This window comes from Globicephala melas, chromosome 14 (genome assembly GCF_963455315.2).
Source record: "Globicephala melas chromosome 14, mGloMel1.2, whole genome shotgun sequence".
In the NCBI taxonomy this organism is placed as follows: Eukaryota; Metazoa; Chordata; class Mammalia; order Artiodactyla; family Delphinidae; genus Globicephala; species Globicephala melas.
The window spans coordinates 54,390,701-54,418,482 of record NC_083327.1 but is presented as its reverse complement, the minus strand read 5'-3'; the positions used below and the strand labels follow the sequence as shown (position 1 = coordinate 54,418,482).

Genomic DNA, 27,782 nt, shown 5'->3' with positions numbered 1-27,782 from the left:
TATCCAGCTCAGTATTTGGTACATGGTAGATACTCATACATACAGTTACTGTTCATACAGAGGAACTTTATTTTAACGGTGGTGAGAAATGGAACTGAGCACCAGAGATCAATACTGCTGGTCCATGAAAGGATTTGACACTAGATGTGTATTTTTTGACCTACAAAGTGTTATTTGTTTGAATTTCAATTAGAGCCAGCCAATAAAATGGGGGAGATTTTACATAAAAATCCAGATCTCCGGCTTCTTTTGAAAAAGCCTACATTCCTAATTCCCTCTCAGCTGGCTCCTTTAGATGGAGCATGCCATCTCCATTTTACTATAACCCCTACTATTCCCTACTGTATTACATGTGTGTGGAAGAGTGTATATGAACATGTGTATCATGTTTGTCTACATGCATATGTGGTGAGGAAATTCTTCGAATTCTACATAAATCCACTGAAAGTTTGTCTTTATAAGCTTATAACAACCTAAGTCCAACTGCAAATAATACCGTATTCCTTTCTTTTCTTTAATGATGTAGAATGCTAACAAGGATTTCTTTCATTTGAATAATATAATATATTGAGTTATCGATCTAAATTTTCTCCAAATTGCTTTTCTGCGTTTTTATAGTAGGTTTCCTGTATTTCTCAAATCACCTTGACAATTGCCAGCTACTCTTCTATTGTGATATGTATCCCCATCCAAAGTAAAATATATCTAAATCTATCTGGTTTGGGTTTTTTTTCCCTCCCTTATGGCTATTAAACTAACACTTTTCATTTGGCTTGGTTTTATCGTAGGAAATTAGGATACTTAAAAATATAAAATTGAATTAAAATTGTAGTTTACCAAACTAAATCTACTCATGCTTTATTTCAGCTATCTTTAAAGAGAAGAGGAAGCAAAGATTTGCCAAAATCTGAAAAGAAGGCTCAACAGACTCCCACAGAGGTATGTGGAAATAAAATTTCAGCTAGTACATCAGACATCTCTAAATGTATATAATAATAAGCTACATCTATAAGTAGACATAGTAACCAGATACACTCATGTAAAACAGAGTTAAATTATGCATATCAATTATGTAGCTGTAGATGCAGGAGACAATATAAAGATTCAGTATCTTTTCTTTAAAGCTAGCCCTAACATCCCTGTTGTTATTGCTTTTGCATTGTAAGCACACAGCAGAATGTCATTAGTACTTTATGTGTTGCTACACTTAAGAACTGTACCCATGGTGCTGATCTTGTTCACTCATAATTAATAAGGACAATAAAATAGCTATTCCTATAGTATCAGGAGAGAGTAAAGAAAGGAATGTTGTCGGAAGGGTGGCAGAGGGGAGAGAGAGACTCCTGATGGCTTTGGAGAGTCCTAGAATGAAGTAGTTCTCTCTACCAATGACTGGGGAAGCAAAAGAAAGGAAATTAAGGAATAAAAATAAAACTTAAAACATGTCTTCAACATGGGCTTGTTAAGAGACTTAGAAACACAGCCACAGTAAAGACTAGGTCTACTTTTAGGGTGAGCAGAGGTGCTGGTGGATGTAATAAAGGAGATTTTAAAACAGAAGAGGAAATATTTAGGGACAGCTATGATATCATGGCTCGTTAAAAATATTTGGCTAGGGCTTCCCTGGTGGCGCAGTGGTTGAGAGTCCGCCTGCCGATGCAGGGGACACGGGTTCGTGCCCCGGTCCGGGAAGATTCCACATGCTGCGGAGCGTCTGGGCCCGTGAGCCATGGCCGCTGAGCCTGCGCGTCCGGAGCCTGTGCTTCGCAACGGGAGAGGCCACAACAGTGAGAGGCCCACGTACCGCAAAAAAAAAAAAAATACTTGGCTAGATATTGATTTTTAAATGTTGGGATCTATAGGACTGTAGCATATGTACTTTTTTTTATTCTTACAAGGGGTTTTCTCATTAGATAATAATTTTAACTAAAGCAATACTTAAATATTCAAAATTTGAAAAAGTTGATCTCACTCATTTTTTTAAAAGCATAACATATTAATTGTTCATTTTCCTTTCCCTCCTCTCCCTGCTCTGTCCTTGGTTAATTTTTCCCCTGGTGCTGGACATGAACATTTATAGACCTCAGCAGTTCTAGAATCCCAGAGTCTCCTACCAAAGTCGTCTCCTTTTTGCACCTTTCCCATCATCCCCTTAATAAGTTCATATATGCTCTGTCACCACAACTCTCCCACTGTGTCTTTGCCATAATTTTATGCATCAGTTCTCTTCCCCACCTCACTGAGGGAGAGGTGCTATATGCTCCCTGTTCTAAAAATCTTAAGTCAGCTTTAATCAACAGTTTATTTTTTTTAACTCATGTTTGTCCTATTCTTATACTTCCCATGGTAAAGCTTATTTATTTTTTTCAACAACATTCTCTAATCCAGGAATTCTTAACTGTTTGTTCCTGGCTCTGTGGACCCCCACTCCATGTGTACAGGGGCACTTTTCTGCCAAAGACATATGCAGCTTTCATCAACTTCTCAGTGGGACCTGGGGCCTTAAAGCAGTCAAGACATGTTGCAATCCACCAGTTTTTATTTCATGCACATAAATGTCCTGGGAAATTTACAAGGACGCTATTATGGCCTTTGAAGTCCCTGCTATCATTTTCAATTCATTTATTTTCAGAGGTTATTACCTGTCTTTTTTCAAAAACCCACCCCAGAAGATTGATTGGACTGTCTCAGATGGGAGATCTCAATTATAAAATAGTCCATAGTTGATTCTATTGCTCAGTCAAGGTTGAGGACCATTGAGTCACATACTTACGTTAGGGCAAGCATCCTATATTGTTGTAATTCATATTTACATATTCATCTCCCGTGCTTAGCCAGGGCATATTGTAGGCAGGGGCCATCTTATCCAGCTTGCACTCATCAGTGTCTAGTGTCTGGCACTCTGCAGCGGGATCAATATGCACTTTTGAATACTCCCATGTCCCCCTTTTCTAGACGAGCCATATGAAATTGCCAATGCTGTTGTTCTGACCTGCACGAATGGCAATTTCATATGGTTCAACCTGCTATTATTTATATAGCTTTTTATTTCATTTTGTTCAGTTTCTTCTATGTATTCCTTACATGTTCCTCCAGCAGCACAGTGACTTTATATACTGAGAAATGGTATTGCGTAGCAGTTAAAAACAGTAACTTTAGGGTCAGGTTGCCTACATGGAACTCTCTGCCACATACCAGCTGCATGGCCTTAGACAAGCTGTTTCCTCATCCTTAAAATGGGGTCATAATAGAGAGTTGTACAGATTAAATGAGTTAGTATATGTAATTTATCAGAGTGCAACTTAGCTTCCAGTAGTGGCTAGGTTAAAGCCAAGCTCAGTTCACTTCTTTGGGCCCTCATCATCTTTATGTTCCCCTTCCTCTTCCGTCATCTGTATCTTCTCAAGACTGAGTCTTTAACATACACAAAAATAAGAGACAGCTTGCTTCACATCTCAAAGCTTTGTTATGTTTCTTGACTGGCATTCACTGTGAAAACAGGAGCAAGCGTTTCTGATCAGTTACATTTCAACCAGGCACTTTCCATACAATCTCTGATTTTAATGATTTCACATTTATATATGGGATTTCCCTGCCCAGTTCCAAACGGAACCTACAATAGTTAGGTTATAGGATGAGGATGCAAGGCACATTGGCATACAGGATTCTTAAACCTTGGTCATTGCAGAAACTACCATACGTGGTATCTTGAAAAGACTTCTCTTAAAATAAATAAAATAATCATCATGCCCATCATTCTCCTTCCTTCTTTATCATGACTTTGTTACATGCCATATAGGTCCAACTCTTAAAATACTTTTCATGTTTTCATCCCTTTGGGCAGGAGAGCTTACACATACACAAATCAAATATCCTCCTCTTTTATATTTGCTTCACATAGTCCAGCGAAGTGTTATTCTGTTCCAGTCTGTGATTTATATCACATCCATTGCCATTTTGGTTAGATTCAAAGTGCAGTATTATAACATTTTTTCTTCTTACTAGCAAATAAAGGCCTTGCCTTGCGATCAAGGACTTTGATAGACCATGCAGCCCAGCTAGCTTCCCAGTCTCACCTGCTCTTACTTCCCAACAGAGCCGAGTCTAGATAAAAGCATATTTGATATGCATATTGTTGGTCAACTTTCTATTCAAACATTATTTCTAATTCTGGCTTTAGTGACCTTTGACTCTCCTGCTCTGTGCTCCAACTTTTAATCATTTCTTCTCAGTCTCCCTTTCTTTTTTTCTCCTCTTTGATTGCCTCTGAAGCCATTGCAATAGCTTCAATCATCACCTCTATGCATCTCATCCTCATGTCCTCCCCTCTGGGCCTGAGCTGTCCTCTAGGTCCAGCGCTGTAATCTTGGTAACCTTGGGCCTGAGATTCCACATGCCTGTTGATAGATGTTTCCACTGGGTATCCCTCCACCGACACACCTCAAAGGCAGCATTTTAATGTACTTAAATCCATATTCTTCCCATAAAACTTGATCCTCTTTGTTCAGTCTCTGTCTCTATTATTGGCAACACATCCATCAAGACACCCAAGCTCAAAACATTGGGGTTATCTTTGACTCTTCTGCTGATGTGATGTTAGACATTGTAATACGTCCTTGGTTTCATCCTCACAGAATTAGTTCAGGGACCCGAACACATAGTCTCTTGCAGGGCAGCTTCTTTCTTTGCTTGTGAAACGGATTCTCACATCGAATCTATCTGTGACATATATTCTTATCCTTTTTCACTATGCTCCTGGAGTTCTCTCAGTTCTCTGTGCTTCTCTCTTTTCTTCTAAACTCCTTCTAAAGGGAAGCATACAAGCCAGCACATCTGATTTTGTTATTTTACCTCATTGCCCTACTTTTTTCCTCTCATGCATCTTTTCATGCAACATGTGCAGTGGAAAAAATATGATTTTTGGAATCAGTCTGAATACAGATGTGCTCTGTCACATTAATTTGCCCTCTACCATGTAGCTGCCTTATCTGCAAAGTAGACATAGTATATCATCTCCCTCGTGGGGCTCATGTGAGGATATAATGATATAAGGAATGTGATATTCAGGCTCTGCACACTCAGCAACTCTCATACTAATTCTTATTAGTGGATGGGAGCATAGGAGTCCCCATCTAATTCTTATTAGTGGATGGGAGCATAGGAGCCCAGTGCCCTGCTCTCCACCTCTTCTCTCGCAAAAGCTCTGGGCCACATTTATTGAGCATCTCTGGCAGGAGCTCATTATTCTCCTCACCTTCACCATCAGTGGTTGCTACTTTTTTACCAGAATTCATCTCAAACACAGCTGACTCAGTGCTGGAAAAGAAAGGCATTTTTATTCCTTCCCATTTTTTAAAATGAGGAAACCAAAGTCCACAGAAGTTACATGGTATGCCCAAAGTGCATACTTAAAAGAGAGTTTTGGGAAATATGTCCTTGGATATAATAACGTGTTTTTATATTAGCTCTCTGAGAAAGAGTTGATTTCCATTTTTCTGTTTGTAGTTTTCCATTTAGTTAATGATTAGGGTTTGAAGGTTGTCCTAAGAATGTGTGAGAAGAACTTCTACAGGGTCTACGCCATCATCCTTTTACCAGGCAGAACCAGTTCTATCCATTTCAGACTGATGGAAATAAATCCAATTTTAAAAGTGATCTAGATGGAACACTTACCAATTTCTTCTTGGATGGACCGTTCCAGTGTTAAACTTTCCCTACTTTAAAGCCCTTTAAAAACAATTCTCCCTTGAATAAAGATGGGGGACAAATTACTTGCTGTATGGCCGAGTGATCATGTACCAAACTAAGCTTTAGTGTCAGAACCGAATTCCAGTTTCATCTTTGTCCTTTGCCACTTATGAGCTATGTAACCTTGAACAAGCTATCGAACAGCTTTAAACCAGGAATTTTAATACCTACTCATAAGCTTACTCTGCACGTTAAATTAGGTCATACGTGTGAAGAACTTTACAGTATCTGGCTGAGAGTCAGAGCTCAATAAATGGCAGTGAGTACATATTAAGCCACATGCTCCTTCCAGGGAAGAGGTTTCATATTTACTACAGTCAGGGGAACTCAAACCATGAGAAAAACAAAACAAACAAAATGAACATTGTTGAAAATGACAGCCAAACAGTTGTATGCAGTGAGAACGTATAATTCTCTGAATAGTGATGACCACACTTTTTCTTTTTATATTCCCTTCTCTTTTGGTTTCCAGGATGTAATATTGTCCTAGTCTTTTCTCTGCCAAAGAATTTAAATGATTTGGAAAAAATGTACAGCATCTACTTCTCTGTCTCTCTGTCTCATTAAATCTTATTTACAAGAAAAAGGAGTTATTTTTGCAGGTGTCCCTTTTTGGTTGTTTTATTTACATAAAAATGATCTCCTGTCCGCTTCCCTTTTTTTTTTCCCCAAATGAGGAGGACAATGAAGATCTGAAATGCCAGCTGCAGTTCGTGAAGGAAGAAGCTGCTTTGATGAGAAAGAAAATGGCCAAGATTGATAAAGAAAAGGACAGATTCGAACACGAGCTCCAGAAGTACAGATCCTTTTATGGGGATCTGGACAGTCCTTTGCCTAAAGGAGAAGCCGGGGGGCCTCCCAGCACCAGAGAGGCTGAGCTCAAGCTGCGGCTGAGGCTGGTGGAGGAAGAAGCCAACATCCTCGGCAGAAAAATCGTCGAACTGGAGGTGGAGAACAGAGGCCTGAAGGCGGAACTGGATGACCTGAAGGGCGACGACTTTAACGGCTCGGCCAACCCCCTCCTGCGGGAGCAGAGCGAATCCCTGTCGGAGCTGCGGCAGCACCTGCAGCTGGTGGAAGACGAGACGGAGCTGCTGCGGAGGAACGTGGCCGACCTGGAGGAGCAGAACAAGCGCATCACGGCGGAGCTCAACAAGTACAAGTACAAGTCGGGCGGCCACGAGAGCGCGCGGCACCACGACAGCGCCAAGACCGAGGCCCTGCAGGAGGAGCTGAAGGCGGCTCGCCTGCAGATCAACGAGCTCAGCGGCAAGGTCATGCAGCTGCAGTACGAGAACCGCGTGCTCATGTCCAACATGCAGCGCTACGACCTGGCCTCGCACCTGGGTATCCGCGGCAGCCCCCGCGACAGCGACGCTGAGAGCGATGCGGGCAAGAAGGAGAGCGACGACGACTCGCGGCCGCCACACCGCAAGCGCGAAGGGCCCATCGGCGGCGAGAGCGACTCGGAGGAGGTGCGCAACATCCGCTGCCTCACGCCCACCCGCTCCTTCTACCCCGCGCCCGGGCCCTGGCCCAAGAGCTTCTCAGACCGGCAGCAGATGAAGGACATCCGCTCGGAGGCCGAGCGCCTGGGCAAGACCATCGACCGGCTTATCGCTGACACCAGCACCATCATCACCGAGGCGCGCATCTACGTGGCCAATGGGGACCTGTTCGGACTGATGGACGAGGAGGACGATGGCAGCCGCATCCGCGAGCACGAGCTGCTCTACCGCATCAACGCGCAGATGAAGGCCTTCCGCAAGGAGCTGCAGACCTTCATCGACCGCCTCGAGGTGCCCAAGTCCACGGACGACGCCGGCGCCGAGGAGCCCCTATCCGTGAGTCAGGTACAGTTCTGCCTATTGCGAGCCACGGCGATGGCGAGGCCGGTCCGCGGAGCCGCGGTCCCTGGAGGGGCGACTCCGCGCACCGACCTCCAAGCCCCGCTTTAGGGAAGTCCCAGCTCAGAGCCTCTCTGGGCTTGGAAGCCCCATGGCGCACTTGTTCTTTTACACTGTCCTTCTTCAGGCCTGAGGTTTTCGTAATCCAATCACTTAGCAACTATTCTCCCTCTGTTTTGCTTAAAAGGGAAATTTACCCGCCTCCCCCTCTCTCCACCCCCCACCCCCAGTTTTTGTGTAAAGATGAAAGGATTTCTAAAATATATGATTATTGAAGGTCGACATTTTCAATATTACTCTACTGATTCTAATAGATTGAGCTGCAAGAAGATTCCGAATAGAAATCTTCAGTTGCTCATCTGTGGTTTTCAAGCCGAGATTCAAATTAAGCTTAAAATATTTTCAAATCACTAAATGATCAGGATTGATGCATAACTCCTGGAAAGAATGTAGAAACCAGAGGTAAAGAGAGATGATATTGTGTCTGGATCCCTACCAAGAGGAGCAAATAGGAGCCGCTGATGTACCTACCACACGTCGAAGTAACATGATCTTTATTTCTAGAGAAAATCACTGTCGGCTCTATAACGGAGAATCTCAGGACTGGGGAAGGAGTGTTATACCTTAGCTTTAAGGCAACACTAATTCAGAGAAATAGTAATAACTATTCCCGAACAGGGAAAACCAGCATTTTTCCTTCATCCTAATTGTAGAGGCACACCCGATGAGTTGGACTGATCTGCTCTAGCCAGGTATGGTAGCCAAAGACTGATGCATTTTGTCAGGGTTAAGCACGGAAGGGAGTTTGTAAAACAAACAGGCAGTGCCACTCCTCTAGCAAGGCTGGTATCTTGTATCCGTTGGAGAACCCACGGAAGAACAACAGCATGCATGGCTTTTAAAACACGCAAGAGGGTTAAACTTAAAAATCAGTTTATACACAGAAGCATGATATTAGATTAACTGCCTGTTAGTCACAACTAGAAAAATTGCAACCCTATCGCTTATTTATCTCGCATGCTGCTTTGCTTTGCTATTTAAAAAAAAAAAACAAACTTTTATAATAAAACTTGTTGAATTTCAAAATATTAAAGATTTTTTTCCTCTATGTATTATATCACATAGCTGGTTTTTAGTTTTCTAGTTTCAGATTTTTGAATACTTTGAGTATGTGACTTTTCAATTATACTCTCAGGGTGAAGAGATAGAAATCAGAGTGAGAGAAAGTACTGTACATAATAGTAGGTTTTCAGACTTTGGAAATGTATATAAGGGAGGGTTCTCTATTGTAAGTTGAATGAATGCTTAGATTAGTTGATATAAACTTAAGTTTTAAAAATTATTATTAATGAATTCTTCTTTTTGTCTTTGCATTTACCTTCCCAGATGTTCCAGCCTATCATTTTACTTATTCTCATTCTTGTATTATTTTCATCACTTTCTTACACAACAATATTTAAACTTGTCTTCCTTTTTACACTGTTTTTTGTACTGTAAATCTCTCATCATTTACCATTCATTGTAGTATTTTCAGTTTGTTTGTTTTGTTCACCCTTCAAGACAAGAAGTAAAAGAAGTATAATTTCTGTAGTAACCAATGCTGTAAAAACACTGAAGACTGCTTGTTTCTTTAAAAAGACACATCTTACCACTACTAAATTCAATAAGAAGCCTGAGCATTAAATGTTTCAGGTAAGGGAGTAAGTATGACTTCTCTTTTTATAAATCATTTTAATTTTTACTTCTTTCTTTTACATCTTGATTTGCACTCTTCTTAAATCACTGTAAGAATGACTGTAAAAATTGCCTAGGTCTCTCAATTATTTCTCAGTATTTGACTACTATGATAATTCAAAAGCTGGACATTCACAAGTTGGTCACATCTTAGAAAATATATAGACTTATAAAGTACTTTTGCTAGGTTGCAACAGACTAACAGCATAATTTTGATAACCAATAAATACCAATGAAAATTATGGTGAACAAATGAAATGTGACCATCATGGGAACTAAACTATTTATTGTGATACTGATGGTGTTCTGTCTAAAAAGATGTGTTTGGAAGCATGAGAGTGGATTAGGCCTTAGTCCATTGAGAAAGTAATTATCTTCATCCTGCTACATTTGACCAGCTTCAACCATTCCAACCAAACCAACCACTTCTGCGTTTACCTGTTATACCTGGAGCCATAGATTGCCAGTCAAGTTTTTGCCTGGAGTCCTGTCCTCTATAATACGTTACCACACAGAATTGCTTCTGGGGCAGGAAATATGCTAGAAATACAGTATATTAAATATTTTGAGTAGGGAAAAGAATAGTCATTCTGTAGAATTTCATTAAATCACAGTCCAAAGCCAGTAGCATAGTTCCAGTGAGAGTTGCTCTCTAGACAAACTTACTTTGATGAACCTCAACATTACCCTTTCTCCTCCTACCTAAAGTGGCCTGGATAGGTTTCCTGTACCCAGAAGGTCCTATTCTGTCAACCTGTCAATTGGCAATTTACAGAGTGGAAAGCTGGACTGCACTACTGTCACCAAGATTCAGAAATACTAGCACTCGTTGACGTCACAGACGTAGAGATACTTGTATGTTGGTTGGTGGATATGAAAATCTGTAGTAAAGTGAAGTGTCTTGCCCTCAGCATAAAAAATAATATATGGAAAATCTTGGCTCTAATACAAAATTTGGTACTGGCAACAGTCTTTTGAGTCCTCATCCCCCAGCACGTCAGTTTCCCTTTGAGTATTAATTTAATAAAAAGAAAAACTACATAATAGTTTAAAATTTAGTTTATAATACCTGCTCTTAATCTCCATGGTTTTCAGTTTAATTTTGGTTTTCATTTTGTTTTGTTTTGAGGGGAAGAGAGACCGGGAGTGAGGAGTGGTTGACCAACAGTTCAAATCTGTCACTACATACTTGCGGCTTTTTGTCTTAGAGATTCAAATGGCTAGATAGAACGTCATGACAAGAACAAATGAAATAACATAAATGCTATACTTAATTATTCAAGTGTTACATTTTAAAAATTTTCATCTTAGGAAAAGCAACCACTTTAAAAATCAAAAGTTGTCTGTTAGATCCTTGGTCAACCCCTAGACCACCATCTCAGAGGAACCATTTTGGCAATGGAAGTGGAACTGAAGGTAAATGTTTGAGGCTGAAATTTATCTGAAATATTGATTGCCTTGGGAGCCAGATACAGCCAGCTAAGCGATGACTCTCAGCTACCTATGGAGCATTTGGTAGCTTATGGAGGTGTTGCCAGTTCCAGTCACAATGACTGGAAGCTCATTGGCATTTAGAGGAAAGGGCTCAGAATTTCAAATAATTGTCCTGCCCAGATTCCTAACATTATCCCTGTGGGGAAGCATGGCATGCGGTGCGCTTGTTCACTTCAGAAGGATCGTGGATGTTCAGTACCCTGTGTGGCTTTAAGAAACTGGCTTTAGAATTGAAACTTTCTTTACCACAAGGAGAATCAAGAACTAAATATCTACATCAGTGGTTTTCAACCTTAGCCATGCATCAGAATTCCTGGCATGCTTTTAGAATTGAGACCCTACTTCACACTAATTGAAACTGAATGTATGAGCCCAAGCATTTATATATATATTTTTTTAAACTCCCAAGAACTAATTCTTAAGATGTTTGAATTATCAAAAATATGTAGATACAGCTTATACCAAGGTTATATAGTAAACCATGTGATAATAGCTGTATAGAATCATCAGTTGTCTAGGTTTTAGTAGACCTTAAAGTTCCAGGCATTCATTGGATATCCACATCCTCTCTAAGGCATTTCCACCTTCGTCATATGGCCTTTGTCACAAGTCCTCTAATGACAAAGCAGTTCTCTTTCCACACTGGTGATAGTGTTAGAAAACTCCCCTTGAATTCATACAGGTGTTTAAAGCAAACAATATCAGAGAAGACGAATAGGAATAATACATGACAGAAAGGAGAACCGAGGTCAATATTGTGTATGTGCAGGGTCACACACACACTTGGAGATACAGACACATGTGAATGCTGAATTAAAGCCTCAAGATGATCTCACACGCACCCTAACAAACCACCACTTTGTCATTATACAGTCATCTCTGCTACAAAGCTTCCCCATGTGATCCACAGAGAGGATATGGTGTCCCAGCAAGAATGATGGATGCCAACTGATTCTGCCCTCCAAACCCAGACGAGAAAGCATACACAAAGAGATGTGAGAACGGAGCAAAAAGATAGAGCATGGATCCTTTGTCTACTTAACAAACATTTTTTTTTTTTTGCGGTATGCGGGCCCCTCACTGTTATGGCCTCTCCCCTTGCAGAGCACAGGCTCCGGACGCGCAGGCTCAGCGGCCATGGCTCACGGGCCCAGCCGCTCCGCAGCATGTGTGATCTTCCTGGACCGGGGCACGAACCCGCGTCCCCTGCATCGGCAGGCGGACTCTCAACCACTGCGCCACCAGGAAAGCCCCTACTTAACAAACATTTTGAAGTGTCCCTATGTTAGGTATAGAGGAAATTGAGGTTCAGTTTCTACTTTTTCACAGCTTTCAATTGATTGATTGACCAGGACAGACATGTAAACAGCTAACTCTGACAGGTACTATTATTGAAGTGCAAGAAAAGGTTTGTGGTTGCAATTTATTGTTCATTGCATACCTGAGAGCATGTTAGATTTCCCTAAGAGAGCACAATAAAATCCCTAGGCATTCTTGGATGGAATAATACCATAAATCAATGCAGGGCTGGTACATATACCTCAACAATATCTTGTGACCTGGACAAGAAAGGAGATGCTAACCGAGGGATGGCTGGGCTAACCAAAACACCAGCCTTGCCCTCAGATCTCTTGTGAGGAATTAAAGTCATCCTGGCAACAAGGGTATTAATCTTACCTATGGCTTCCTAAGGCATTGACTTTAAAGAAGAATTTCATGACAATTTTGAATTCCACCCAGGCTCTTCATATATGCAACCCCAGTAAGATAATGATGAGGGGAAACAGGACAGACTTGGAGGCTCTTTCCAACTGTGCTCTACCCACTGCAAAGCCGGCTTCTCAGTTTGTGCCTGTGTGTGTGCACACACCTCTACACACTGTGGTGTACAATAGGAAATGCACCTAGTGTCAGAGAATTCAGACCTGCATCTATCTTAGGGGCCTGCTGGGGGCTGGTAGTTGGAAGGTGGTCTCAGCAGACTGCCAGTGGGCACAAGGTGACCTTGTCCCTTGCTTTCTTCTCCCTGGCACTTCAGGCTGTTGTGTGAGCACCAAGGATCTAGGGTGCATCTCTCCCTTACACCACAGGGCATAGTCACGGGAAGAAAAGTTAACAAAGATGGCACCCAAGACCTCAGAAAGAGAGTCCCCAATATCTCCTTCCCCTCCCCTTTGATCCTGTTCCTTGCATTATCTTTGTTGTATACAGCTAGCTCTAAAAGAGGAACACCCAGGCTTCTTTGTTCATGAAGAAAACAAAATCCTCCAATTATTGAGACAAGGAATCTTCTCATATTTGCACCTTTGAATCTGTGAATCTGTGCTATTTAAACATCACACTGAAAATAAGTTCAAACAAACAAAAAATTCCTTTGTGTGCACATTCTTGGGTGTAGGAAGGAGTGTCTTTGGTAATTTGGCCTAGATTTAAGAAAAAAAAATTCAATTGGCTACTTTTAAGCAGAACAGGCTCAAACTCATAAAACAAGGGAAAATCCAGTGCTCAGCCTGGAATGTGTATTGGCTTGCATTCTCCAGCCTTCATTTCAATCTGTGTGGTAGAGTGGGATGCGGTTATTTCATCAGTTGCCATTGAAGTTTGGAATGTCAATTTGGTAGCTAAGCCTTAACTCTAAATATTCATGCAGTGTTGGTAGCTATATTCTTATAGAACCACAGCCCACTTTCCTCTGGTAGAGTCATGCTTTGGGTGAGGTGCTCTAATTGAATATAAGGGTTGAAGAGAAAGTGGTAGAGGGTAATATCAGAAAGTGGGAAAAGTTGACAGCACTTTTAGGAACAATTTTCAAGTAGAGTGCTGTTATCATCTCGCTTGATCAGAGAACAGGAGCAGCAAAGGCAACACTTGCCTGTTAAAAATAAGGAAAAATCTCCACCTTTCACTTTCCACTGTCAGACCAGGCTGTGATGTCTCAAAGAACCTCATCTTATCTTATGACTCAGATGTTTATGTTTACTAAGCTTAAATGTGACATTTCTTGATTATTCAATTTCATTGTTACAATTATAAAAGGTTTTTTTAGTTCATAGTTATCTGAGTTTTCCTATAGCTAAATCAAATACCATGAAAATCCAACATCTGAAGATAAAATTGTAAGATTTTATAAATTCATAAAATTTACTATAAGAGTATATAATCAGTGGTGTTCAGCAGTTTTTCAGCCTTTCAAAAAATATTCATGTAACTGTTTTGACTTGTGGACGAGAATATTTCTTTGAATGTTGTCTAAACCAAAATTTCTGTTTAGGGTATTTCAAGTTCAGTTCATAATATTTTGCTTTTGTTTTGATTCTTTTTCTTTTAAATTATCAGAACATTTTTAGGCATATTAGGTAAATAATTTAAAAGTTTTATCTTGTACCAAGATAGATATTAAATAAACAGTATGTTGGAGGATTGCACTAATTGAAAAACTAGAGCCTTTCAGAAACGTTTAGAAGAGTTACTCATTTCACAAAATGGGAAGGGACCCTGAAGTATTGAGGAATTATATGACTATTTCAGGAGCTTTGTTATACTGCTGACTCCAAAGATGGAACTCTGGAAATCATTGATTCTGAAAAAGTGTCTTTACATGTTTTTTTTCTGTAGTCTCTTCTGAGTGTTTTGGGTTGAGCTGCTTATAAAATCTGTGTTAACAAGCAAGAGGCATGAGTGATCATTGAAGGCTGACAAACATTTGTTCCTTTCTGAGATTCTTCATAATGTACCTGTGAAGTCAGCAAGTCAGCTCTTTGAGTCCATGTTGAAAGTTCCTGCCTTAACCTACGTGTTTGAAAATTTAAAGAGACTGAGGGGCAGAGAGAAGCTCATCAGTTTGTCCACTTGCCTCAAATGGCTTAGTAAGGAAAGAGAATTTAAGAGCTTTTTAAAAAAAAATAGTGTCTTTTATTTGTTAATGTCAGAAAACTCAGTTTAGCATCTAGTTTGTAATTCCCTTCTTTTTCATGAACATGTGCGATTTTTGTACAATCCATTCCCTTTGTCATTCCCTCTGTATTATTAACTCCTGGACAGATAAAACAGACTTAGACTATTTAAATAGACATCCTATGTGTCAGCCTAGATCAGTTGTTTAGAACTTTGAAGGGGGGAGGGGATGGTGGTTAACATAATGAGTCAGCAAAATTAATTTATTCTGGATTTTGGAATCTGAGCTCCTTTACCTGAAAGGAAATGTGTATCTGCAGAAGCACCAGAACCACTGTATGGAAGGTCTTAGCATTATTCTACCTGCTTAGACTCCATGTAGTGGAAAAAGCCCCAGGAAAGCAGCCAGAGGAGGTAGTTGAAGGAAAATGAGGATCCCCCAGCAATGGACCTTCAAATCTTGGAGTGAGAAAGCTCTCCAGGAAGAGAAACTCATGCCTCTGGTCACACTTGTCACTTTCGAGGGAATGTGATTTATTCCCAAGTAGCTATTTGTTTGAAGTACTCATATTTGTGGAAAGTAGATGGATTAAAAACAGTAGGGTAGATGCAAAATAATTGGAAAAGAAAGAACGAAAGAATCTTACTGTGCAAAGTATTTCAGTGGCAACGACAACAAAAGAATATAGTGTAAGGGCCAAGCATAGGCGTCAGGGCATTGTTAGAGTCTCTGTGGACTTAAAAAAGAGATCTTGGTGTAGAGAGTGGGTCCAGCTGTCTCTGCAGAAGTCCTCTGATTGGAGTGGACCCAAGGCTACACTGAAGTGTGACTGTGGGCCTCCCTTCCTGGACCCTCATCTCCAGATCCTTTACCGTAGCCTTCTCACATCATGATGCCATATTCCTTTGCACCTGGGCACCAAGACCTCTCACATTAGCACCTCAAAATCTAGCACCACTCATAACAGTTCCTCTTTTTGATCTTCCGTCTCTCTCCCTGCTCCACGGCCCACCGGGCTCCGCCGATCAAAGCTTACCTATATTGACTGTTCCTTCCAGCCCTTTTGTGTGTTAGCTGTTCCTTTTTTTCTTTTAGATGGGTTTGTAATCACAGCAACTGAGTTATCTAAACTTCAATTGGTTCCTCTTTAGAGTTTCTAGTTCCTTGTTACACTGCTCTGCACTTCTATCAATCATCTTTCTTACTCCTTTAGCATTTTTATTACCTCCTCTTTGAACTAGGGGTCTAGTAGTCTGGAGAGATGTTTCACTGTTTGTTGTTTCAGGGGATTTCTCTTGTTCTTTTAATTGGGAGTAGCAGCTCTCCTTTTCTGAGCAAAGTTGTGACTAGCCAGTAATCGCTTCCTTTGTCAATGGCATTTGATTAGACAATTACTAAAAATATAATATAATGTAGAAGATATAGGTGGGGTAGCAACACCCTGGGATGGGGCAGGACGGGGAGAATACAGATCAGTTCCTTTGTCCTTCAAATTATACTCCCTAAATGGCCTCTCTCAGCCCTGCTTTCCTGCTAGAACTTCCTAACAGAAGTGACTCAGGGTGGCCCTCTTGTGGTGGAAAGGCATTCCCAAGGCCCTTTTCTGGAATGAAATGAGAGGTAGCCCTAGAACAGTTCCTGTATCACTTAGCTTTTGTTGTCATCATTATCAATATCTCCCAAGTAAAGAATCTGGAAATAATATAGTGAGATGCTAAAAACAAATTTGAAAACTGTAAGGAAGATCTGTCTCTAGTCTTAAATAGCTCACGTTTAAAAAATGTTTTATTGTTTTGTTTCTTCAAAATATAGACAAGTACTTTAAAAAATAAAATAAAACAGATAGTTTGAAACTGTTTCTTTTGAATATTTCTGTCATCTGGAAATGCCTGTACATAATCCCCATGACAGATTTGCTTGGCTAAAAAATCTGTTGACATGTCACCATCCCTCAGAATAGGAGAGACAGCCAGCATCCCGTGATTCTAAGGAAAAACATTCAGCACTGGGAAAAGAGCACATTAGCTGAAACACAACAACCTAAGCATGTAACTTCCATGGATAATAAATACTTTGTGTGTGACTCTCATCATTTTATAATCTAAAACAGATTCTGATAAGTGTCAACCTATTTCTTTTACTAACACAGAGTCCGAACTCTGTCATTCTAGGACTCAAATAACACAGGACCAAGTTTCACAGACTCAGCTGTAGAACTTTATAAAAATTAAGAAAACTGGGCCTCACCCCTGGATGGTCTAGTTCAGAAAGTGGAGGAAAGTTCCAGCTTTAGGAACTTTTAAATAATTCTTTGAGCGATTGCAGGGTGCAGCAAGGCCTGAGAGTAACACAACACGGAACTGTGGTCCCGTTGGTGGAACGCTATGGAGATGACCAGGAGAAGCACCCCACATTTGCTTATAAATTTGTTTCAAGGAATACTCAGGAAGTGGACAGTCATGCTGCAGGTCACATTTCAGGGATCTTCAGAGTTGATGGAGCTTGTTGAGATCAAAGATTTGTCTTATTCTTCTAACGGTCCTCAGGATCTAACGCTACAGCTGGCCCAGAGCTGGTGCTCACAAATATTTGTTAAGTGGAATGTTAATTGGAATGCCCAAGACCTCTACCTAAGAATGGAAGATCGTTTAATGTTCAAGAGAGTTCTGCTAAACAACTGAGATGTATCGTAAAGCGCTTTGAAAATTGTAAATGCCACATGCAATAGCTTCTTTTTTTTGGCTGTGTTGGGTCTTCGTTGCTGCACGGGCTTTCTCTAGTTGCAGCGAGCAGGGGCTACCCTTTGTTGCGGTGCGCGGGCTCCTCTGCAGTGGCTTCTCGTTGCGGAGCACGAGCCCTAGAACGCACGGGCGTAGTAGTTGTGGCACACGGACTTAGCTGCTCCGCGGCATGTGGGATCTTCCCGGACCAGGGATCAAACCCGTGTCCCCTACAGTGGCAGGCGATTCTTAACCACTGCGCCACCAGCGAAGTCCCCTAGCTTCTAAGTTATAATATGCTATAAGAATGAGTTCCATATTTCAAAGTAATCTCTTTTCCAATTTTTTCCATATCGTTCACAATGAAAATAGAAATACAATACCCCTTTAACTGGTAAATATGTTTAAAGAGTAAAAGAAGAAGGGGCTGAAAAACTATACAAGCAAGAAATCAGAAGCCACCCAGTGTAAAGAGATTAAATAAATAACTGCTTCGTGGTGCTTCAAGATCATCCTTCAGACAGAAAACTGTAAATTAAATGTGCAGTGGGATACTAAAGGCAAAGTTGGTGCATTTATCCCTAGATTTTCTTCCATCACTAATTTAAAATTCTTTTGTCTTCGTATTCCGACCGAGGATTTACATTTTTGAAGGATACAAACCTCTTTAAATAAATGGCCATGAAGATAAATACTCTGTTATATGACTCCTATGTTATACTTGGAAGATGAAGTATTAGCTCCCTCATTTGGGACTTAGAAGAGAACTGAATTTAAGATTTAATAAAGCCAGAAATAAATGTCTCACACCCCAAACTCTTATCCCTGGGTTCTATTCCCTTCCTTGAGCTCCTTGGAATTTTAAACTTTAAGGCACTCCTCCAAGAATTAGAAGACCTGGATTCTATTCCTGGCATTGCTAGTTAGTGCCTTTGTGACCTTGAGCAAATGGCTTAACATCAGGGCCTCTTTCCTCAGCTGTAAAATTAGAAGCGTGGCTAGATGATTTCAGGCGTTCTTTCTGGCTCTAAAATTCTGTAAGTCTGGAAACACCTGCTAGTGACATTTATGCACTCATTGCTCTTTCCCCCTTTCCAAAATGTTTTAGTTTGTGGCTTAATAGCATCATTTATATAGATCTTTTCAAACCCTTTCCAGGATTTTCTTTTTTTGTTTCTTGATAGCAGCTCGTGTTTCTGCATTTACTTTACATTAAGAATTGTTACATGCATTTCTTTACATATTTGTTATACACTGAAATAGGATTAGTATGACATCAGATAAGAATGATTCCTCCAAATTCTCTCTAATATATAGAGCAATAATTTGAGTCACTTTCATATTTGAAGGTTTAAATATTTAAATGGATTAAAAGTGACCTGGATTGTGCAACAAATTGCATTTTTTTCCATAAGGCTTTCAGCCATTTGACACCTGCTTGAAAATGTCAGACGCTTCAAGATGTCTGAATATCACTATAGGGCTGGGTATACCAGCATCTGTTTTCAAAATCCATTCGTTTTATGTACATAACAGCAGGAACTTTTTAAAACAAAGCTTTCTTAGAAGTTTTTAGTGGAAAGGTTCAGAAATACCTGAGCTGAGTATTTATTGCCTTTGTATGCAGTCATCTAATTGCATTGCTTTATTTCTCTGGGGTATGAAATATAGCATGGAAATTTTAGCTAATATACATAAAAATTGTTCAACAGAAAGGGTTGGTAACTACAGTTAATGGTAGACTTGGGAGAAATTCTGTCAAAGTTTTTTGTGCCTAGTTTTTTATTCTATTTTTGATATAATTTGAGGTCAACTTTACCATGACAAGAAGCAGATGAAGCACCTGCAATAAATAATTACTGGGACATCCATGAAAAAGGGCATTGAAACAGGTACTATTGAGGGATAGTATAGAGGACAGCACAGCATAATTCCTCCTGTAATTAGCTACAGATTATCTGAAGTTCTGATGGGGTGTAGAAAACAGTCTTAATTTGATTTACCAATGACACATGGAAATTAAGAGGTCTGGAGCGGAAGAGAGGTCTGGAGTGTCCTGATAAGGGCAAAGGCAGAATGAACTAACATTTCTTAAGTGCCTGGCACTGTAAGTACCCCCTCATACTCTTACAACCTCCTTACAAAGTAAATATAATTATCCCCTTACAGAAGTAACAAACTCGAAGTTCACACTGATAAGTAGTGGCAGTAATTTGAAACCAATATCTCTGTGACAAAATTCCAGGGTCTTCAGTTAGAGAAACCGGTTCCAAGACCTACTTCTCTGCGTGGTCGAGTTTCTGTGAATTTTGGCAAGATACTCTGCCTCTTTGAACCTTGGTTTTATCAGTAAACTTGGGTTAATATCTACAGACACATTTTCTGTGAGAGTGAGCTAAGATAAAGGTACATTAGATATTAGAAGTACTTAGCACAGAGCCTTGCAGAGAGCTGTCTCTCCATGAGTCATCACTATTATTACTCTAACTATTATTGTTGTTGTTATTGCTTTTGAGATTTGGGGACGGGGGGTGGGGGTTGCTTTTTTTTTTTTTTTTTGCTTTTGATGCCAGGCTTTCAAAACACAGAGTATGATTTCATTCAATTGTCCTACATGTACTAAAGTTCTACTATGAGCAGGTTATTCTTAGTAAACTTTTTAACTCCCCATGAAATATTTATCTGGAATCTGGAAGCAGGCAAAAATAATGTGACAGGGATTATTAAATGCTTTAATGACCACACAGACTTTAGACTTGAGGATAAGCCCTTATTATTTAAACTTTTATGTAGCTTATTTGCTGAATTAGGTTGCAGCACACCTTCACTGAAAACAACTACATGGGGATCTCATTGGTTTTTTCCTTACCACAATACGTATCATCCTTTCCCACGGGCTCTGATTTCCACTAGCAGAAAGACATCACCATCACTATAGATACAAGCAGCAAACTGCCACAGAATCACAAAGAACTAGAAGGCTGGTCTTCATATATGCCATTTCTACTTTATTTCAAGACAGAAGTTTGATACCTTTTCACAAATCTTTTGCCATTATATACATAAAATTTCTACACATATTCTGCCACATCCAGAGACCAACTTCCAAAGGCACCGCAAAGTACATTTTGAAAAGGGGAAAGAGAGAGGTAGGCAAAGAGATGATTCTTGCCTGTAAAAAAGGAGTTAACTTTTCCAAATAAATGGAATGTAAAATTGGCCATTGTCATTGTGTGATATTAACACCAGCTCTTTTGGCAAGTTTGGAAATACTGGGCTCCCTTATAAAAGTTAAAAATGTCCTGGACCTGGAGTTGTTTACCCAGAGTGGGAGCTGCTCTAAAGTTACAGAGCTCTGGTTGGAAGAGATGGCTTGAAGGCCGCCTCCGAGAAACTGACGTCACAGTAGCCTCAGCTGCTGCTGTGACATTAGCTGAGCAGCTTTTTGATCTGTGAGATGGTGGAGGTTTCAAAGGGACTTGTCAGTATCTCTCTGTTGAATGGTTGGACTCATTTTGCATCCCCATTTTGTGCAAAGAAGCAAGAGTCACCGTGCTGAGACTTTTCTCTTTTAAAACAACCGGCTGTCCTCCCATTGCTAGATTGACCAGTGGTCGGACATCCATAGGATTTCTCCCCGGAGCAAAAAGGTATGTTTCTTTCTGGCAGTTTGAAAGCAAGTGACTAATTGTGGCAAAATATAGAGGGGCCGCTGTTGACATATTTGAAACTGTAGATACTTGTTTAAGTGGAGGGTGATTTCAACATCTGCCTGATTCAGTGTCTGTGTCTTGGCTTAAAAACAGTGGGGCAGGGTGTGTAATGGATTTTACTGACTCCCAGGGAAGAGAAGGTCCAGCTGCTGTGAGTGGATTTCCTGACTCCGGACTGATGGTACCATATGCTCTCTGAGACGGTTTTTGAAACACTGCTTCTCAGTACTTTGAACACCACTTTCCCTACCATAAGATTTCACTGAATTTATTTTTTAGAACACTATTTTCATTAGGATGAAGACTTTTTAACATTTGCAAAGTAAAGTTCACAACCCTTGAAATTGCTGGTATTTGAAAATTGCAGTGAAAAATAAGTCAGTGAAATTTCATCCAAGTTGATGGTTTGCTTACTGCATGATAAGTGCTTCTGTGGTTTGAGTTGAAGTGCATGCCATTCATAATGGGTTAATCTGCAGTTAGGAGGGAACCTTAGCACTACAGCTTCTACTCTTTAAGCTGGTTAAGTTTAGGTGTTTTGTTTATCCAAGCCAAATGCGTCTTTCAAAGCTTTTATGAGCTAAGAGAAGTAAAATCGGTGCCCCTGTATGTTGGATATTTTCTAGTTTGAATATATAACTGGAGAGAAAACAAGGAGAAGATAATAAAATGAAAAGGCAAAATTGATTTCTTCAGAATTGCACGAGGTAGTATTCCTTTGACCTTATTGGAACATGAGGAACGATGCTGAAGTAGCAAGAAATAGCAATTTCTCAAAATTCCCTTTTGCATTGTAACAAAATCAAGTCATAGTTTTCTTTGCAAAAATGCATTCGCCAGTGAACAGTAGGGGAGGAATAAGGTCTTATAATCAGTTGAAATGATGCAAGTGATTCATAATAGCCTAGAGAAAGGGCTAGAGAATCTTGGAGGCAAATGGTGCATAACTTTGATGGGTATAGACCTGGGGATTCCTAATTCTTCAAAGTTAAGAGGAAGCAAAGCATCTCCAGGGCAAATGATGGTTCTAGGAATTGTGAGATTGGCAGTACCTACTGTGTGTGGCATTCCTATTGGAATATGTAACCTCCTACAAGTGAAAATTTTTCAATTATATGAAAAGCAGTATGTTTGTAAAAAGGAAAGCAGAGAGCAAGAAACAAACACTCTGAACAAAACTCTCAGAAGAGAGAAGTTGCAATCGAGTCAACTCCCCTAACGCTGTTTCATTTGTTTGGCTAAAGTCCAGTTTTCAATGGGGGAGATGAAGGTTGAAATGGTAACAACCAAGGTGTAGTAAGAAGGGAGCACCCCTCAGACGAAGAAGTGTTACCGTGACCTACTTGAGGCTAACATGGGAAATAGAAATGATTTATTGTGAAACTCCTGTGTTAATCTTAAATTTTGCTTCCTAGTAGGGCCGGAAGGTTAGCAGAACTGTTTTCCTCCCATCACCATACTTATGCAACCCACTCACAACCCTCTACAATTCTGGCTTCCGGCCTTGGGGAGGGGGAAGTAGGTTAAAATGGATTATGTAATGCTCACTTAGAGTTGTTGGGGGAAGAACGTGTGCATGACTAAGTAGTGCAGCTCCCTCTGTCCTTTTATATTTGCTCTAATCAAATTTTATTCTGAATGAAATTCTGGAGGGAGTGAAATGAAATGGAGAGTGAAGGGTGCATTGCAGAAATTCTTCCTTATCTCCCACAGAGATACCAATATCTGTGGGCGAAAACAAGTGACAACTAGGAACAAAGAGAACTTTTATATTTGCCTCAGCAGAAAGCACTGAAATTGAGTTTTTGAACGGCTGAGCCATTTTACCCCATAACTTTTCATTACAGAACGTTATGTCCCTACAAGATTGCTCTATTAGTTGGATTTTTTTTTAACATTTAGGGAGAATTATAACAAAAGCAGTTTTATATAAGATTTGTCTATTCAAATTTTTGCTAACAATAAAAACATTTCCTAAATATTTAACCTGCCTTGTATTCTTAAAATACTTGAAAAATACTGAGGACAAAGGAAAACTGTTAAAAATATGAGTTCACACAATTACACTTGCTTCTATGAATTTTCTAATGAAATCAAAATCAGTTTTATTCTAGAGGAAGATAAATAAAAGGAAGGAGGGTAGGGGGAACACAAAATAAAAGGAAGGAGGGTAGGGGGAACACAAAACGGGAGGGAGACAAGGACAGAAGGAAGAAACCAAGAAACAGGCATTTATTGAGCATTATGATCCAAAACAGTGTTAGTCGCTTTGATTAAGCATTCTCTTTCATGCACATTTAATTCTCCCAAAACTCTATGGACCCCACTTTATTTTTAGAGGAGAAAGCAATATATTCAACCGTATTACATTTGACATTTATGACAAGACATAGATACTAGAAAGGTGAAATAAACCCTCCCACAGAAACTGGCACAGATATTGCCCTATAGGAATTTTCTTCCAAGGCTTGTTTTTTATCCATAACCATTACATTTTAAGGCACTAGATATTGCTCTGGTCCTGGAAAGGGGAAGCCCTGTAGATTGGCCCTTCTCCGTATTAAGTGATGAATTTGGCGCTTTGCAATTAAGTGCAGGATTCTGTCTGCTTCGGGAACATTATCTGGGTTCATGTATAGTCCTGTTACCAGGAGCAAGCCTGATTGAGGGTTTTCCTGAATGATATTCTTCAGGTAGGTAAAAAAGAAAAGGGTCTGGTGCCCTTTCACCTGGACCTGGAAGTGGTTCAAGAAGAGTTAGAAATAAAAAGAAAAATTGGAGCCCTTTGCTACATAATTGTAGGAGAAACTTCATGATGATTTCTGAACATTTAGTGTTTAAAGACAGAATGAAACATGGAGTATCATAGCACCTCTTCTCCAGGTAGCTTGAAATTAGTCTGCTCTCTTTCTGTAACACCCTTTGTTATCTGCAACTACCTCTTGACGTCTTAAACCACTTCACTCTTCCTAAGAAGTTTCAATGTTAAATACCTGCTAGTCAGCAAGATAGTTTCAGCTCACAGTTAATTACATATAGTTTAAAGCAGTCTGCAGTCTCTGAAAATTAGCACCGTCTGCATTGCCTGTGAATAGTTATTAGATGAACCTAGAAATTAATAGGTAATCAAGATCAATAACAGCTTCACCAAAACACAAAATTCTGTACTTTCTTTACAATCTTCATTTTGTTATGTCTCCATCGACACATTTATTTGGGGGCAACTTGCATTTGCTGTGGCAGGTACTTGTGGTCACTGTCTCACAGGATTGGAGGGTAGCAAAAGGAAGGAAGGATGACAGAGGATGGAAAATGAGATTAGAAAAAAGACACGGCTGAGTGGATAAAATGAGACGTGATACTGTTTTTAATGGCTAAATCTGTAATGACTTGTTTTTCTTGGCTGAATTAGTCATAGTTTTGTGAGTGCCAAAGGAATAGGTAGGGATGATCAAAGTATCTGTAGCAAAATTTTTGAGAGAAGAGTAACCATATAGATCCCAATATTAGGGTGGTTTTGAGGGTGGAGCCCTGCATACAGCACTGACATTTTAAAATCCTTATTAGTCTATTATAATTCATTAATAGATTGCAACTCAAAAATACATGTTTGGAACAGTTTACCACTTGGATATGCATGTTCAGAGCAGTCTGACAAAAATCTAATGTCTTCTATGTTTATCTTATATTTGGGATATAAAATATGCGGCCGTCTTCTATGCCTGCAGAATGGGGCTTGCTTCCTGGTTATGTGGGCTTCATTAGACAATCCCAGAACCCAGGCAGCTACTGAGTCTCGAGAACTTTGCTCAAAATTAGCATCAGCTACCACCTGGTAAGTTAAGGCATTTTGGTCATGGCCAAATTGGCTTTTTTTGGGCCAACTCTTCAGCTTTTTAAAAGCTAAAAAGTTAAGACTTCTTATAGGCGTGATTATCTTAGGAGATTCAGACATTTTAAATGTGCTTTTCTACCCATTAAAAAATGTATCTGACTTTAGTAATAAAAATATTTTCAGTGGATGTCAGCACAAGATTTTTTTAAAGCAAAAAATAGGGGAAATTTTATATTTCTCAAACCAATTTGCAGTCCATATGTCATTTAATCTTCGTAATAACCCTGTGGATATCCCCCATTTTAATATAAATAAATCTCAGAAATTTTAGGTGATTTATAACAGAGTTACCAATCGGGTATTTTAAAGTGCCTCTTCAGATCCTGAATGAACACATGCCCTAAATGCTAGAAATCTAATTATTTCAGTCACTCCTTAATATGATCAAGAATTTCCCTGCAAACTGATGAAAACATTTTTTTCATTTCTCTGTATTCAGTATCAGAAGATAGGTTCTGATATATAGTCTATTAGAAGGAAAAAAGAGCATGGATAAGTGTTAACATATGGCTTTCAGGATAATTTTGCTGCTTTTACATTTTACTTGATGAAATAAAATAATGACAATTTTTTTTTATGCTTTAGTTTGGTTTCTTACTGATACATCAGTCCCAGACTTACTACCAACATTGGGGTCTTATTGATACAGCAATCATGTTTGCCACAAGCTTGAACTCTATGAGTGTAAAATTGAGATTGTAGCCCAACACCACCTCAGGACTTTAAGTCACAGAAATGTATAATCTGGTTGCATCAGAACAGAAGGAGTAATTCCATTGCAGCAGAATCTACCACAGTTGTGTAGACGTGACGAAACAGTTGAATTTCATATTTCCACTCTTAGATATTCATGAAAAATTCTATGTTTAGATTAGGTGGTTAGTTAAAGGAATACTTATATCTCACACATGCATTTAACCATCCTGTCCACTGTAATTTTACTGTCTGGTCTCAGAAAGGGGCAGAAAAAAAGTTTGGATGATACTTTTTTCTTTGACTGTTAGTTTCTCCTTAGGCAGATATTTTTGTCATCTCTTCTTTTGAGTCCAATTTTCCTAAAGTTTGTTTATGTCAATGGCTCTTGACAAACTGATAAAATGTTTCCAGAAAGCACATGGATTTGGAACTCTCTCTTGTTATGTTTATATTAGGCTTTGTTTTAAAGGCAAGTGAGACTGCTTCAAATAAAACAACGCCAAGCTTCCAAGAAACAGTGAAGAGAAGGCAGAGACGGGCAGAAACACCCCTTCACTAACACTCACACGGTTGCCATGGACCTACATAAGCAGTGGGAGAACACAGAGACTAACTGGCGCAAGGAAAAGATGGAATTACTGGACCAGTTTGACAATGAAAGAAAGGAATGGGAAAGTCAATGGAAGATCATGCAGAAGAAGATAGAAGAGGTACAGGTTGATTTGTTTTGAATGCACTGGAAACTTAAAACTCAGAATGAAAATTCTGTTGGTTTGTTTTGTATTGGAAACTATTTTTACTTTCCAATTTCACCTAAAAGATGCATGTCTCAGTGATATTTACTAGACCAAAAATAGCATAACCTAACCCAATGTTACTGTAGAGACTATGCTAATTTATAGCTTTGCATGCAAATTGGAACTTGAAATGTCTTTCTAAAGTGTATCAATTTATTATTTTCTGACTAGAGTGCTGTGGTATCAAAAGTGAGGTATGTATTTTGCATAAGTTTTCAAATTCCGGGCCCAGGATGAAAACAGAAGAAAAACATAATTGGTGGAACATATTTTAGTAAAATTATAACTGGGCATTAAAACACAGATCTTTTCAGAGATGACTTATGAATAATGTCTACTAAAGGCAGTTATGTATTAGATAATTCAGTATAATCAAAAAGAGCATCATATATCAAAAAGAAAATGGAGGTGGACATGGTATTTATCCTGGCAATGTGTGACACATTTATTGGCACATTTATTTGGAAAGAATTTATAAAAAATGACATGCCGAGACTCTGATACAAATAATAATTTTATTCCTTCACGCTGTTTGGCCCAGAATATTTCCTTTAAGTATCTGCATTGATGTATATTCAAGCTTGTTCCAACTGAAAATTATTTATACTTATCTTGCTTTCTTGTAACATTCCCTGCTGTTGACTTATATGGTTTTGTGCACATTGCCAAGACAGTTATTTTAACAGACTCCTTGGCCTTTATTCACAGACAATCAAAGCTGGTGCTTTATGTGTTTATAGTGCAAATATTTTTCTTATTAACAGCCCTATAATTGGTTATAAATAAAATACAAATTGGCATGCTAAAAGGAAAAACAAAAAAGAATAGCCATGTGACTCTTCTAAAATAGAGCTGAGAAGGCAGGCATGTAGCAGATGATTACAGATTGAAAGGAGAATTTACTTCTCATCCTTCTATAGTTTGGAAAATGCGTTTTGCTTGCTCTCTTAACTTCTCCACCCAGAGGCTCAGATTGGATCAACAGGGAGATGGCTAGGTCAAATCAAAATCCACAACTCCAATTCGAAACCTGAGCTCATTGGCTTCCAAAGGTTTGGAAGGTCCAGTTAATAACAATCTCAGATAATTCTAGCATCCAAGCAAAATAATTAAGGGAGTCAGGATTAGTCTAGCCAGTTGTTTAAGCCATGTAGCTAAGATGTTCTGCTGTCTGGTTAAATTT

At 39.5% G+C, this 27,782-nt stretch overlaps 2 protein-coding genes across 3 annotated transcripts in view; both read left to right on the top strand.

Annotated features, from left to right (window-relative positions):
• MTCL3 (MTCL family member 3) overlaps positions 1-9,179 on the top strand; it is a 42,241-nt gene extending 33,062 nt beyond the window's left edge. The window contains exons 5-7 of the mRNA XM_060283872.2: positions 868-939; positions 6,426-7,601; positions 9,042-9,179. Coding sequence (XP_060139855.1) covers positions 868-939; positions 6,426-7,601; positions 9,042-9,152 — 1,359 coding nt within the window. The 3' untranslated portion in view covers positions 9,153-9,179. The remainder of the gene's footprint in view (positions 1-867; positions 940-6,425; positions 7,602-9,041) is intronic.
• Positions 9,180-9,209: 30 nt separating this feature from the next.
• The window catches only part of KIAA0408 (KIAA0408 ortholog), a 33,703-nt gene continuing 15,130 nt past the window's right edge, over positions 9,210-27,782 (top strand). The window contains exons 1-2 of one of the 2 annotated variants that reach the window (XM_030853504.2): positions 9,210-9,347; positions 26,258-26,512. In XM_030853504.2, coding sequence (XP_030709364.2) covers positions 26,378-26,512 — 135 coding nt within the window. In that variant the 5' untranslated portion in view covers positions 9,210-9,347; positions 26,258-26,377. Of the gene's footprint in view, positions 9,348-20,920; positions 21,149-26,257; positions 26,513-27,782 lie in introns of those variants that run through there. The other variant, XM_060283874.1, reaches the window with a different exon arrangement.